Source organism: Terrapene carolina, unplaced genomic scaffold (genome assembly GCF_002925995.2).
Source record: "Terrapene carolina triunguis isolate 2854851 unplaced genomic scaffold, T_m_triunguis-2.0 Scaffold138, whole genome shotgun sequence".
Taxonomy (NCBI): Eukaryota; Metazoa; Chordata; order Testudines; family Emydidae; genus Terrapene; species Terrapene triunguis.
Window position 1 is genome coordinate 5,991,611 of NW_020664489.1, and position 15,115 is coordinate 6,006,725.

The 15,115-nt window shown below is 51.3% G+C and overlaps 1 protein-coding gene across 1 annotated transcript in view; it reads left to right on the forward strand.

Annotated features, from left to right (window-relative positions):
• Positions 1 to 15,115, forward strand: part of PARP4 (poly(ADP-ribose) polymerase family member 4) — a 113,173-nt gene that overhangs the window by 81,870 nt on the left and 16,188 nt on the right. Inside the window, exons 31-33 of the mRNA XM_029911952.1 lie at positions 1,346 to 1,549; positions 9,303 to 9,443; positions 14,736 to 15,110. Of these exons, the coding sequence (XP_029767812.1) occupies positions 1,346 to 1,549; positions 9,303 to 9,443; positions 14,736 to 15,110 (720 nt within the window). The remainder of the gene's footprint in view (positions 1 to 1,345; positions 1,550 to 9,302; positions 9,444 to 14,735; positions 15,111 to 15,115) is intronic.

A 15,115-nucleotide genomic window follows, 5' to 3' on the forward strand; every position in this document is an offset into this window, starting at 1 on the left:
TATAACAATACCTTCCCTTCCACCCTGCTGTACACATCCTCACCCAAGATCCCACTCTGGATTAAGGTCCTGTGTAAATCATAATTTCATGGATTACATGGAAATTGTGAAATTAGCCCAATACCATGATTTTTCCTACAGCAGGGAGACTGTTGGAAAAATCATGGAATTGGGCTCATTTGGCTGCTCATGGGGAGGAGAGGGGGAGGGCATTGTCCTGGGGGTGGGATGTCTCACCATGTGGCACTGGCTGGCAGGCCCGGGGCAGGGATTGGGGCCTGTGCTCAGTTTCATAGAATCGTAGGACTGGAAGGGGTCTCGAGAGGTCTTTTAGTCCCATTCCCTGCACTTAAGGCAGGACTAGGTATTATCTAGACCATCCCTGACAGATGTTTGTCTAACCTGCTCTTAAAAGCCTCCAATGATGGAGATTCCACAACCTCCCTAGGCAATTTATTCCAGTGCTTAACCACCCTGACAGTTAGGAAGTTTTTCCTAATGTCCAATCTAAACCGCCCCCATGCTGCAATTTAAGCCCATTGCTTCTTGTCCTATCCTCAGAGGTTAATGAGAACAGTTTTTCTCCATCCTCCTTGTAACAACCTTTTATGTACTTGAAAACTGTTATCGTGTCCCCCACTCAGTCTTCTCTTCTCCAGACTAAACAAACCCAATTTCTTTCATTCTTCCACTTCTTGACCTTTAATCATTTTTGTTGCTTTTCTCTGGACTTTCTCCAATTTGTCCACATCTTTCCTGAAATGTGGCGCTCGGATCTGGACACAATACACCAGTTGAGGCCTAATCAGCACGGAGTAGAGCAGAAGATTTACTTCTTGTGTCTTGCTTACAACACTCCTGCTAATACATCCCAGAATGATGTTTGCTTTTTTTGCAACAGTGTTACACTATTGACTCATATTTAGCTTGCGATCCACTGTGACCCCCCCAGATCCCTTTCCGTAATACTCCTTCCTAGGCAGTCATTTCCCATTTTGTAACTGATTGTCCTTCTTAAGTGGAGTACTTTGCATTTGCCCTTATTGAATTTCATTCTATTTACTTCAGACTATTTCTCCAGTTTATCCAGATCATTATGAATTTTAATGCTATGCTCCAAAGCACTAACAACCTCTCTCAGTTTGGTATCCTCCACAAACTTCATAAGTGTATTCTCTATGCCATTATCTAAATCATTGATGAAGATATTGAACAGAACCAGACCCAGGATTGATCCCTCTGGGACCCCATTCGATATGCCCTTCCAGCTTGACTGAACCACTGATAACGACTCCCTGGGAACGGTTTTCCAAACAGTTATGCACCTAATAGTAGCTTCATCTAGGTTGTATTTCCCCAGGCCACCACTGCTGCTTTCCTGTCTGGCCAGCTGGTGGGGACAGGGGATATCCCTGACAGTGCACAGAGATTAGAAGGCATGGTCCTACCAACAGCAGCCTCTAGCAGGCCGAAGAGAGACGCTGCAGTGCTGGCTCTGCCTGGCTGGCAAGGAGCTGACACCAGGATCCGCTGTTCGGAAAATGAGCAGGTATTTGAGGGGTCAGCGGGGATCAGCAGCCCTGCATAGCCCATGAAATTCAAACACTTACCGTGGTACTGCTGTGAGGTTTTTTTTGTTTGTTTGTTTTGTTGTTGTTTTTTTTAAAGCAAACTAATTTTCCTTCTTTGAATGATTGCTCATGTGTATTCCACTATAGGTGTGTGTGCTCGCCACGTGCACCGGTGCCGGAAGTTTTTCCCTTAGCAGTACCCATAGAGAGGGAGCACCGCTGCGACCCCTGGAGTGGCGCCTCTATATCGCGCCATAAAGGGGGCTGCGTGCTCCCCCCACCCTCAGTTCCTTCTTGCCGCCAGTGAAGGTAGTCAGAACTTTGTGCTCCAGCCTTGGCTGCAGTGCTTCTAGCCTTAGTGGTACTTGTTCATCGATAGATAGCTTCTTTAGTTGGTAGCCTGGCTCGGGGCATGCCCCGTGCCCCAGGCTTCAAGTCGTGCGACTCCTGCCGCGATTCCATGCCCAGAAGCGATCCGCACTCCGAGTGTCTTCGCTGTCTGGGCGAATCTCACATAAGTGAGAAGTGCAAAATTTGCAAATCGTTTAAGCCCCGGACTAAATGCGAGCACGAGATTCGTCTCTGGGCCCTCCTTATGGAATTGGCATTGGCCCTGGCACCGGCGCGCCGACCTGACCCGGCCCCGGGTACCACGTCATCAGTGCGGAGCAAAGCCCCGTCCACCAGTCGGCACCACTCCCCGGCCAAGAAGCAGGGCAAATCCCAGCGACGCCGTGAGAAGGACAGGGGTGAGGGCGGACCTGAGTTGGCCAGCCCACGATCCCCGCCGGGGCCCAGACCTCCGACTTGTGCGGAGCGGAGTAGTCCGTCCCCTTCCGCGTGGACCTCCACGCTGATACAGGTTCCCTCCACACCGGAGGCAGCCCAGGCGGCGCGCGACATCCTCGCCATGCCGGTACCTAGCGGGCCGTCCGAGGTGAGGCCCCGGTCCCGAGGGAAACCACCGTTGGGCTCCCAGCCCTCACCAGCTATGTCGGTTGTGGAGACCTCCTTCCGATCTGCCGGGCTTTCCCGTAGCCCCAGACATACCTCCACTCCATTGTCGGGGTCGCCTGGGAGTGAATCGCCTGAGTCGTCCTCGACCCGCAGAGGCAGCAGGCACCGACATGGGAAGCGTCGACACTCCGCGTTGAGTGAGAGCGCATCTCGACGCCGACAGCACCGCCGATCATACCACGATGATCGCCACGTTCGGAGTGCATCCAGGCACTACGACGCCGCGCCCGGAGCCACCGAAGGGAGTCCAGGGATACGCCCTCCGACGTCTACTCCTATTCGTCGTCGAGGTCGAAATCCCGTGGCAGGAGCCGGCGTGGACGGCACCGCTTGAGCCGCTCCCACGGCACCATGCGATCCTCGGCCACCTCTGCCTTGGCCCCCAGCCGCCCCTCTCCAGCCCGCACCGTTCCCCAGGAACAGATAACCCTGGTGGGACCCCAGGCGGCGCAGTGGCAAGGGGCGCAGTGGCAAGGGGCACCCTGGCAAGGACAGTGGTGCCAGTGGGCACCGTGGCCCCAGGCGCCCGCACCGCCGGGACCCCGTTCTGTGGCTGGGGCATCCCAAGCCCGCTCTGCGTCCCCGTCTCGGCACCGAGGGCAGTCCTCCGGTGCCGCGCCGACGGCACCGCAACCAGACCCTGATGCGGACTGTGGCATACCGGCACCGCCCGATGCTCTCAGAACCATCCCGGTCGCCCTGCAGGCACCAGATGAGTCCATAGCGGCACCACCTCCTCCTTCTCAAGAGGATTTCAAGGCGCACCAGGAGCTCCTCCGACGTGTAGCCGCCAACCTACACCTGCAGGCGGAGGAGATGGAGGAACCATCGGACAATCTTTTTAATGTCCTCTCCTCCTCTGCACCGGGCCTTGTGGCACTGCCACTTCTCCAGGGAGTGGCAAACATCTCCACGGGGCTATGGCAGACCCCAGCCTCCCTCCCGCCTATCTCTAAGAAGGCGGAACGTAAATACTTCGTGCCCACGAAAGGGCACGAGTATCTTTACACCCACTCCACTCCGAACTCGGTGGTGGAGTCGGTCAACCACCGTGAGCGGCGCGGGCAGTCCGCACCGACCCCAAAGGATAAGGAGGCCAGGAGACTGGACACGTTTGGCAAAAAGGTTTATTCCTCAGCCAGTTTCCAACTCATGGTGGCAAACCACCAAGCTCTCCTGAGTCGCTTTGACTTTAACTTGTGGGGCTCTTTGCCAAAGTTTGACCCCTCCCTCCAAGAGCAGAACAGAAAAGAGTTCAAAGCGCTGCTTGACGAAGATACAGCAGTAGCTAAAGCAGCTCTTCAGGCCGCCTCAGACGCAGCTGACACGGCGGCTCGTTCGATGGCCACGGCTGTCTCCATGAGGCGGGCATTGTGGCTTTCCCTCTCGGGGCTGTCGGTGGAGTCCCAGTCTATAATGCAGGACCTGCCATTTGATGGCAAAGCATTATCTGCAGACCAGACAGACACCCGTCTGCACAGGATGAAGGACTCCTGCACCACCCTGCAGACACTCGGTCTGTATGTCCTGCCTGCCAAGAACAAGCCCAGACCACAGCCCTCGGCTCCCCCGGCACGGGGCAGATACGAGCCCCCGCCTAAGAGGCAGAGAGAGCAGAGGCATCGGTCCCAACGCCAATCCCGTTCGGCCCCACGACCTGGGCCCTCGAAGGCCAAGAGGCCAGGGAAACAGCGTTTTTGACTCGTTGCGGGGGGTCACCGGGCCTGTTGCCAGTGTAAACCCCCCCCCCCCCCCCCAGTTAATAAAGTTGAGTTTTACCAACCGTTTATCGGCCTTCCACCTGCAATGGTCCCCTATAATGTCGGACCAATGGGTTCTCAACACCATCTCCCAAGGGTACAGGTTGCAGTTCCTTTCGCTCCCTCCCCACCATCCTCCGTCCCGGGAGCCGGCCGGGGACCCGGAGCATGCCCTCCTCCTCAGCCAGGAGGTAGAGCGCCTCCTCTCCCTGGGAGCTGTGGAGAGGGTACCTCGGGAATTCCAGGGCAAGGGATTTTACTCCAGGTATTTCCTCATCCCGAAGGTGAAGGGCGGGCTTCGGCCCATCCTCGATCTGCGGAATCTCAACCAGTTCTTGGTTTGTTGCAAATTCCGCATGGTGTCCCTGGCCACTATTATTCCATCCCTAGACCCGGGGGATTGGTTTACGGCTCTGGACCTCCAGGATGTGTACTTTCACATCCACATTTTCGAGGGTCACAGGCACTTCCTTCGTTTCCTGGTGGGCCAGGACCACTACCAGTTTACGTTCCTTCCCTTTGGCCTGTCTACTGCCCCCAGGGTCTTTACAAAGTGTATGGCGGTGGTGGCGGCCCACCTCAGGAGGAAAGGGCTGCAGATCTTCCCCTACCTCGACGACTGGCTGCTCAAGGGCAAGTTTCGGTCTCAGGTGCTGGAGCAGATGAACTTCCTGCTAAACACCTGCGCAGCTCTAGGCCTAGTGGTAAACGAGGAGAAATCCACATTAGTCCTGGTTCAGCGCATAAACTTCATAGGAGCGCTGTTAGACTCCAGGGTGGCCACGGCCTCCCTCCCACGGGACAGATTCAAGACGCTCAAAGCTCTCATCGCCTTGCTCACGGCCTTTCCGGTAACTATGGCACGGGTGTGCCTTCAAATCCTAGGCCATATGGCAGCATGCACCTCTGTGGTGCGACATGCCAGGCTCAGGATGAGGCCCCTTCAGCTGTGGCTGGCCTCCCGGTACTCCCAGGCCAGGGACGCCCTGGACAAGGTCGTTATGGTACCGCCAACGGTGGTAGCAGACCTGCACTGGTGGTCCCTCCCGAGCAACATGCTTCGGGGTATCCCCTTCCGAGAGCCCCCTCCCTCACTAGATCTAGTGTCGGATGCCTTGGATCTGGGCTGGGAAGCCCACGTCGGGGGCTTCAGGGCCCAGGGTATGTGGTCTCCCGAGGAACTGACCCTGCACATAAATGTCAGGGAGCTCAGGGCCGTGCGCCTGACGTGCGTGGCCTTCTGCCAGCACATAGAGGGGAAGGTGGTCAGAGTCCTCACGGACAATATGACCGCGACGTATTATGTCAACAGACAAGGGGGCACGCGTTCCCAGGCCTTATGCCAGGAAGCCCTGCTCCTGTGGGAGTTCTGTATAGCCCACGACATCCTCCTGAGGGCCTTCTACCTGCCCGGCAAGAGCAACACACTCGCAGACCGCCTGAGCAGGGTGTTCTCCCAACAGCACAAGTGGTCCCTGCACAGGGAGGTGGCCGGGTGGATCTTCCTACAGTGGGGCACTCCCCAGGTAGACCTGTTCACCACCGCCCAGAATCGACTGTGTCCCCGGTTCTGCTCCAAGGCGGGAGAGGGCGAGGGTGCGATCTCGGACGCGTTCCTGCTCCCATGATCGGGGCCCCTGTTCTATGCCTTCCTGCCCTTCCCCCTGATAGGCAGGGTCCTACAGAAGGTGAAGTCAGACGGGGCGCGGGTCATCCTTATAGCCCCGGACTGGGCCCGTCAACATTGGTACGGGACCCTACTGCAACTCTTAGCGGCCCTCCCTCGCAAGCTGCCGCTTCGCCCGGACCTCCTCTCCCAGGAGGAAGGTCATCTCCTCCATCCCAACCTGGCCCCGCTCCACTTGACAGTGTGGCTGCTCCGTGGTTGAATGAGGAGGAAGGGAGATGTTCTGAGGATGTGCGACGGGTCCTGCTGGAAAGTAGGAAACCCTCCACACGTCGAACCTACCTGGCCAAATGGTATCGGTTCTCTATGTGGGCGAGGGATAGAGGTTCCTCTCCCTTTTCCGCATCTATCCAGCTTGTCCTCTATTACCTCCTGTCCCTTAGGACCCAAGGGCTGGCGCCTTCCTCTATCAGGGTGTACCTGGCAGCCATTTCGGCTTTCCACCCCCCGGTGCAGGGCCTGTCGGTGTTTTCACATCACATGACATCCCGGTTTCTAAAAGGGTTAGATCGGGCATTCCCTTACGCTAGACACCCAGTCCCGCTCTGGGACCTGAACCTAGTGCTCTCCCGCCTCACAGGGCCTCCTTTCGAGCCCTTAGCCACATGTTCGTGGTCCCACTTGTCGTGGAAAGTGGCGTTCTTAGTGGCTATCACCTCAGCCCGCCGGGTCTATGAGCTCTCATGGCCCTGACCTCTGAACCACCGTATACGGTCTTCCATAAGGACAAAGTTCAGCTTCGCCCTCCCCCCGTCTTTTTGCCGAAGGTAGTCTCGGCTTTTCACATGGATCAGGATATTTTCCTCCCGGTCCTCTGTCCTAAGCCCCATTCCTGCAATGAGGAACGACGCCTGCACATGTTAGATGTGCGTAGAGCGCTGGCTTTTTACCTAGATAGAACCAGGCCATTTAGAAAGTCCCCCCCCAGCTGTTTATTGCATCGGCCGAGCGCATGAGGGGGCGATCGGTCTCCACTCAGCGGATCTACCGCTGGATCACCTTGTGCATTCGCACCTGTTACGACCTGGCAGGGGTTCCCCCGCCTCCTATAGTGAAGGCTCATTCGACGAGAGCCCAGGCCTCGTCAGCTGCCTATGTGGCTCACGTCCCTATTCAGGACATATATAGGGCTGCTACGTGGTCCTCTGTCCACACCTTCTCATTGCATTATGCGATTGTCTCCCAAACACGGGATGACGCAGGGTTTGGTAGGGCAGTGCTCCGCCCGGGTAACCCCTAAAAAAAAAACAAAAAAACTTAACACTTAAAACTCCTACCCACCTCCATCAGGTATAGCTTGGAGTCACCTATAGTGGAAAACACATGAGTAATCACTCGAAGAAGAAAGGACAGTTACCTGTTCCATAACTGGCGTTCTTCGAGATGTGTTGCTCAGGTGTATTCCACATCCCGCCCTCCTTCCCCTCTGTCGGAGTTGTCTGGCAAGAAGGAACTTAGGGTGGGGGGAGCACGCAGCCCCCTTTATGGCGCGATATAGAGGCGCAACTCCAGGGGTTGCAGCGGTGCTCCCCCTCTACGGGTACTGCTAAGGGAAAAACTTCCAGCACCGGTGCACGTGGCGAGCATGCACACCTATAGTGGAGTACACCTGAGCAACACATCTCGAAGAATGCCAGTTATGGAACAGGTGGTAACTGTCCTTCACTGAGCCTCAGCTATGGATCACCAACCTGATTTAATGTTCTCTCCCCCATCTCCAGTACTCAACTAGCTGGTGACCCCTCTGTGGATCATAAGCTGATATGTTTGTTTTAACAAACCATAGGTGGCAGTGTGGAGCTGGTAGCTGAGGGAGTGTGAGGAGGGGGACTGGTCACTCCTATCCTGCTGGCAGACCCAGGTGGCTGCTGATAGTTCACTCTGACAAGCATCCGGTGGCTTATGCAAGCAAGAGAATCAGCTCTTGATCCACAACTGAATCTCCATTTCAGTAGTGGCTCAGCCAGAGTGGGGGGATTACTGGAGATGGGGGTAGGCATGTTTGCTGGTGGAGGAGGAAGTATTGTTGCATTGTGGGGGACAGAGATTGCTGTCTCCGCTAGCTGAGAGACTACAGCACAGAGCAGGGGCTTATGGAAGGGTGGTACCATGGCTGGGGAGCATTTGTAGCGGGAATCTGAACAGGACATTGCTGTAGAGGCCATGGGCAAAGAGGGGATTCCGACCTGGGGAACTGAGGAGGGTTGTTGGCCAAGGGAGTTGTCAGCACTGGAAGCTGTCAGAGTCAGCTGCACCGATTGTGCCAGTGAGATGCTTCTACACTGTCACTCAATTAACTGAACCATAACTGAGCGTGGCTTTACCTCTCCAAATTACATAGAGATTACCACCATAAACGGTGGTAATCTACAACATATTGGTGTGCTGGGTTGCTCTCAACCATTAACTTGTATAAGGAAGTTGTGATGGGGAAGAGACAAATGAGTAACAGCTGACATCCAAAATTTTAAACTGTCTGATTGATCTGCTTGCTTGAAAGCAAGTGAGAGGGTAATTTCTGAACTGAAGTTACATAAAATACTGAAGAGGTTTCTCAAAATACATGGAGGTGCATTGCCAGTGTAGTGTGCCAGTCCGTTTACTACCAATAGTGTGTTATGATACAACAACCCTTAATGCAGTCAGGCATTCTAAAGTTACATTTACTGTGTGTTTGTGTATACTGAGCATCTTTCATATACTGAATACACCTCCTCTCTATATTTCCTCGCAAATTTCACCCAGTATTTGACTCTCAACCTTACATTGTCTGATAGACAGGGAATCTCTGGCATAACAAGCATCACTTTTAAGGATTACAATAAAATTGAAGACAGTTCTCTAGTTTGTAATTCTGTTGCATTTTACATAAGAACATAAGAACGGCCGTACCGGGTCAGACCAAAGGTCCATCTAGCCCAGTATCCTGTCTACCGACAGTGGCCAATGCCAGGTGCCCCAGAGGGAGTGGACCAACAGGCAACGATCAAGTGATCTCTCTCCTGCCATCCATCTCCATCCTCTGACAAACAGAGACTAGGGACACCATTCCTTACCCATCCTGGCTAATAGCCATTAATGGACTTAACCACCATGAATTTATCCAGTTCTCTTTTAAATGCTGTTATAGTCCTAACCTTCACAACCTCCTCAGGTAAGGAGTTACACAAGTTGACTGTGCGCTGTGTGAAGAAGAACTTCCTTGTATTTGTTTTAAACCTGCTGCTTTTTTTAATTTAATTAAATTTAATTTTAATTTTAATTTAGGATGCTAATGAAGTTCAGCATGCTGGTCTTCCAAACATTCCTATGGCTCCAGAACATTTAGACATTTTACCCTACATGGACTGGGAGCATGATACATCTGGATATGGATACCTGTTTTCTAATAGAGGAGTGGGTGAATCGGTAAATACGCTTAATGTGTTCTTGTTTTTAACATTTTTTGTGTATTACTCAGTTGTGGTAGTAGATGGTTTATAAGATAGCAGTTGGTAATTGTTTATAAACTCTGCACCATTTCTTATTATTCTGGATGCAATTAATTACATAAATGTTTGTATGAAGTTCAAAAAAATCAGAGGACTCTCTCCCAAAGAAAGGCAAGGTACATAAAAGGTCTTATGGCATCAGGCCCCATTGCAGCAGAGATCTTTGAGAGAGAAGAGGATGCTAGTGGCCCTTTACTCTCTTCCAGTGTAAATTCTTCCCTGTCTGTCTAGTCCAAGGCCTTGTCTTCTTTAGAGTACTCAGATGGTGGTACTTCTCTCAGGCTTGTCCTTGCATCTGTACCAAGGCTGCTTAAATCGATTTATATGTGGGATGTCATATATCCCTCAGCTGGTAAACCTTAGTTTGCTGGCGGAGTCCTCCTCTCTTACATCCACCATGCCTCATTCAGCACCCACAATACCCCCACAAAATACTACTACCCCTTTTTGACCCAAACAGCTAGTAAAAGTTTGAGGCGCTGGGGATGTTCCGGTTGGGGGTAGAAATTGATGAAAGAGTCTGGTATATCTTTAATGCAGTCTTGTTTATTAACAAGGAATGTACAAGGTCCTGTGTCCCTGAAGGCAGGAGGAACCAGAAAACAAATAGTTTCTTTGCTTATAGCCCCAAGCCTCTTTGGGTCTAGTGCTAGCTAAAGATCTCTCCCTCGCTTTTTCAGGGTCTTATACCATACTTACATTAGAGGCTGCTGTTTTACTCTTTTGGGCCATGTTTACACTACCAATTTGTGTCAACAAAAGTGATGTTGACATAATAAAAATCACAATTTCATGTTCACACTTGCTTCCTCTGTCGCAAGATCATGTCCACAGTGGGGGGTACCATCATCGACAGTATGAGCAATGCACTGTGGGTACCTATCCCACAGTCCTTCTGTTGCTGGGTATTGTGGAACGACGGAGCGGATCATGGCGCATGTTGGGACAGTGTTAAATGTCCCATGATGTATTGCTTTCTGTCCCGGCACTCCATGGGCTTCTGACTATTTTGTGTTTTTTCAACGGCCCTTCTTTGCTGTGCATCCTAGCATCTTTGTGAGAAGGGATGGATCTCGCACTGCTCTCCTATACTCTGTTAACTGTCATGAAGACATTGCAGATGTCAGTGCAGTTAATCGGGAAGTTTCTAACTGAGGAAGACTCACAGGTACCTTATATTCTGCGTGATACGGATAGGAGCAACTTTAGATTGCTTTTAGCATTCACTGAGCAGGTGCATAGGATAGACCGTTGCTTTTGAGCTCGTAAAACAAGCACTGAATGGTAGGATCGCATCGTCATGCAGGTGTGGGATGACGAGCAGTGGCTACAGAATTTTCAGATGCAGAAAGCCACCTTCCTGGAACTGTGCGCAGCGCTCGTCCCAGACCTGCGGCTCAAGGACACCAGAATGAGAGCTGCCCTCTTAGTAGAGAAGCGTGTGACAATTGCTGTGTGGAAGCTGGCAACTCCAGACTGCTACCAGTCGGTCATGAATAAATTTGGAGTGGGGAAGTTGACCGTTGGGGCTGCGTTAATGCAAGTGTGCAGAGCAATAAATCGCATCCTGCTACGAAGGACCGTGACTCTGGGAAATGTGTGTGAAATAGTAGACAGCTTTGCAGAAATGGGGTTCCCTAACTGTGGAGGGGCGATAGATGGCACACGTATACCAATTTTGGCACCAGACCACCTGGCGACAGAGTACATTAAAAGGAAGGGGTACTTCTCCACGGTGTTACAAGTGCTTGTGGATCACCATGGGCATTTCAGTGACATCAATGTGGGGTGGTCTGGGAAGGTGCATGGTGCACACATCTTCAGAAACACCAGCCTGTACAGAAAGCTGCAAGCGGGGACTTTCTTTCCTAACCAGAAGATTAGAGCGGGGTGTGTTGAAATGCCCATAGTGATCCTGGTGGACTCTGCGTACCCCTGACAGCTGTGGCTCATGAAACCTTTCACGGGACACCTCGACAGCAGTAAGGAGCAGTTCAACAACAGGCTCAGTAGGTGCCGGATGACAATTGAATGTGCCTTTGGCAGATTAAAGGCGGGTTGGCGATGCCATCATGGCAGGTTGGACCTCACTGAGGATAATATTCCTATGGTCATAGCCACATGCTGTATGTTGCATAATCTCTGTGAAGCTAAGGGTGAAAGGTTTGCTCAGGGGTGGAGTGCTGAGGCAGACCGCTTGGCAACTCATTTTGAGCAGCCAGATACCAGGGCTGTCAGAGGAGCCCAGAGGGGAGCTATTCGAATCAGGGAGGCTTTGAGGCAGCACTTTGACAATGACCACCAGTAACATATATCTCTGTCTGAGTTGCTTCAATGTTACATGCCATGTAGTTTTCCTAAGGGGCAATAGTGACATTTGGAGCCTTATATTCCTGTAATAAAGTGATCAAAATGCCTGTGCATCTATTGGCAGTGCCTGCAATCCCACCTTGTAGCAAAAAATTAAAGATGATTTACCATTATCAAAGTTTGCTTTTATTGCACAAGAAACAGCACACACAAACACACAGATGCTTGGCAGGAAAGGAGGAACCAGGGAAGAACAGACTTTCACAGCTGTGTGTAGGTCCAGCTATCATTGTGAAAGTTGTCTGAGGGGGTGGAGTAAAGGAGAAACCAAAAAGTCCTGGAAGGTGGAAAGGAATGTGCAAGCGGAGCGGGGGGGATGATTCTCTTTTCTGTCCTGCCCTTCGGCTTCACAGCATTCTTTTCATTCCCTTTTTTCTGCATTGGAGCACTGCAGGACCTCCCGGAACATGTCTTCTTTGCTGCATTTTGAGCGCTTTCTTATCTGGAGGAGACTCTCGGCCGGGGTGCGTGGGGTGTTCCTGAAGGCCACATCTGGTGAAGCACAGGGGACAATGCACAGAAGCGGGATTGTTAAATTCACACACAGAATTGAAACATTTCTGTTAAATATACCTTTTGCAACATTGCCATCACTTTCTCACTGACGGTAGCCAGGCACACATCTCTGCGAACACCCAAAGTATTTTGAGTGTTGGTGGGGGGGCGGTCCACATGGAGAAAAGAGCACACACTCTTTGCAAGGGTCATGGTGCAGCATACTAGGGAACAAATTATAAAATTCTCCCACAGTTTTCCGCAGGCGGGGTCATTCTAGCAGATATCTCACTGCTAAGGGTAAGCAGGGAAACAAGGGTACATCTACTCCATGCTTGTGGCTTCTGCCCTGCTCCCTATGCTGCTCGCCTGTGTGCTGCTTTGGTCCCTGCACAAGTGATTGCTGAATGGCGCAGGAAAGTTTCCTACAATGGGGAAAGGAACAAAGCTGCTCTGCCATGGAACCTTCAGCAGAAGATTACCGAGTACCTCCAGGAAACTTTCCTGGAGATCTCTCTTCAGGATTCCCATGAGATCTTGGCGTGCATCAACACCCTGTTCCGCTGTACAGATTAGCTACACAGGGAAATGTCCATCTCACAGAAACACAGCCAGCCTCCCACATTTCTATGCCCTGAACAAACCTCTCCATTACACAAGCCATACCCACTTACCAGGAGTCTCATCTCCTGCTTCTTGCTCGCCAGAGAGCAACTGCTGAGACTGGCTAGACACCTCTGGAGTGGAGAACAGTTCCTGGCTGCCTGCCCCACCGGGTGACCCCACTGGGAGCTGCACATCCTCATCTAACTCCACCTCTTTATCAATAACTTCATCCTCCAGGTTAGGCCCTCCTTCCGCCGCCACAAGACTCTTGGCAATGGAGGTGGGGTCACCACCGAGGATAGCATCCAGCTCCTTATAGAACCGGCAGATCTTAGGTGCATTACCGGAGCGATGGTTTGTCTCCCTCGCCTTATGGTACGCCTGCCTCAGCTCCTTTATCTTCGCTCTGTACTGCAGCGTGTTCTGATCACAGCCCTTTTCGCACAAGTCTCAAGAAATGTGCCTGTAGGTATCCTACTTCCTACGGCTTAAGGCAGCTGTGACTGCACAGCCTCCTCTTCCCATATGCTGATCAGATCCAACAGCTCTGCAGTGGTCCAAGCGGGAGAGCGTTTGCTGTGATAACCCATCATGGTCACCTGGGAAGATGCGATGAGATCTCTCCACTCTGAGCAAACAGGAAGTGGAATTTCAAAAATTTCCAGGGCTTCTAAGTTTGCTGCGATAACCCACCATGGTCACCTGGGAAGATGCGATGAGACCTCTCCATGCCGAGCAAACAGGACATGGAATTTCTAAAATTCCCGGGGCTTCTAATGGGGAGGTTGTTTACCTGGCTGCAGGGCAGCGGAGTTCAAACTGCTGACCAGAGCGGTCAGGATGGGCATTGTGGGACACCACCTGGAGGCCAATTAAAGCAATTAAATGAAGCGTGGTGTCTATACTGGCACTTTGTCGACAAAAATGTGGAGGAAAAAGACATAAATCTCTCACGAGGGTGGATGTATTTTGTTGCCAAAACCAGGCATTTTCCCTGACAAACGTCACCTTGCAGTGTCTACACTGTTTGGGTCGACAAACGGCAGTTTTGGCGACAAAACTTGGTAGTGTAGGCATGGCCTTGCTGTTTGCCTCTTTGAGATTGGATGTGAATGCACTCTACAATTAACATGACTGTCAGGATAAGTTAAGCAGGACCCACCCTTCATAAAACAAAAGCAGTTGTGAACCCACCCAGGGAACATACATATCAAAATAATATTCAGAATAGCCCCATTAAACACTCAGTCCAAAACTCCTGGATGGGCTCACACCCCTTTTGTCTTAGGGGGGCATCCTGCCAGCCTTATCCTGACAGTCATGTTAATTGTAGGGTCCATTCACACCCAATTTCAAAGATGTTTTAATTCAGCCCATAACAAGGTTTCACTCAGCTCATAAGAATACCTTCCCTTTCACCCTGTTCTACACATCCTCAGCCAAGACCCCGCAATGGGGAAGATCCTGTGTAAATCATGATTTCATTAATTGCATAGAAATTGTGAAATTAGTCCAATACCTTACTATTAAAAATGTGCACCTTATTTCTAGTCCGAATTTGCCTGGCTTTAGCTGCATGGAAAGAAGTTAATTGTTTAATTGACAAGACGAATAGGCTTTGTGTTGAGCATGATGATGATAGATTGATACTGTGTCTAATGAAAATATGGTCTTAATCACAAAAAAAGTTGGTTTAAACTCCAGAAATATTTTGTTTTCTTATAATTTTACTCGACAGGTTCCTTTTCATGAAGTAACTAGTGGTTTTTCTGACCACTTCCAAATTGGAGGAGATAATAAGCTGAAAAGTCTCCAATTTCAAAGTGACAAAGAACTTCCCTTGGTTGAACAGTGCATCTTACCAGATTCCATTGGATTCAGTTTTATAAAGACTGCTGAAGTTGAATATGATGCTGGTGCCACTGAAGTTGGACTATTTGCATCTATCTCTGAGCCACAACCAAAATTCGGCCTGCATAGACAATCACTTTTAAAAATCAGACTTCCCACGCCTCCAGCTGGTCCGCCTTTTCCTCAACATTCACAGGCTACTGGCATTAATTTTTCTTTTCAAGCTCCTTGCCCTCCTCCTCCTCCTCTTCCTGGTGGCCAAGCTCC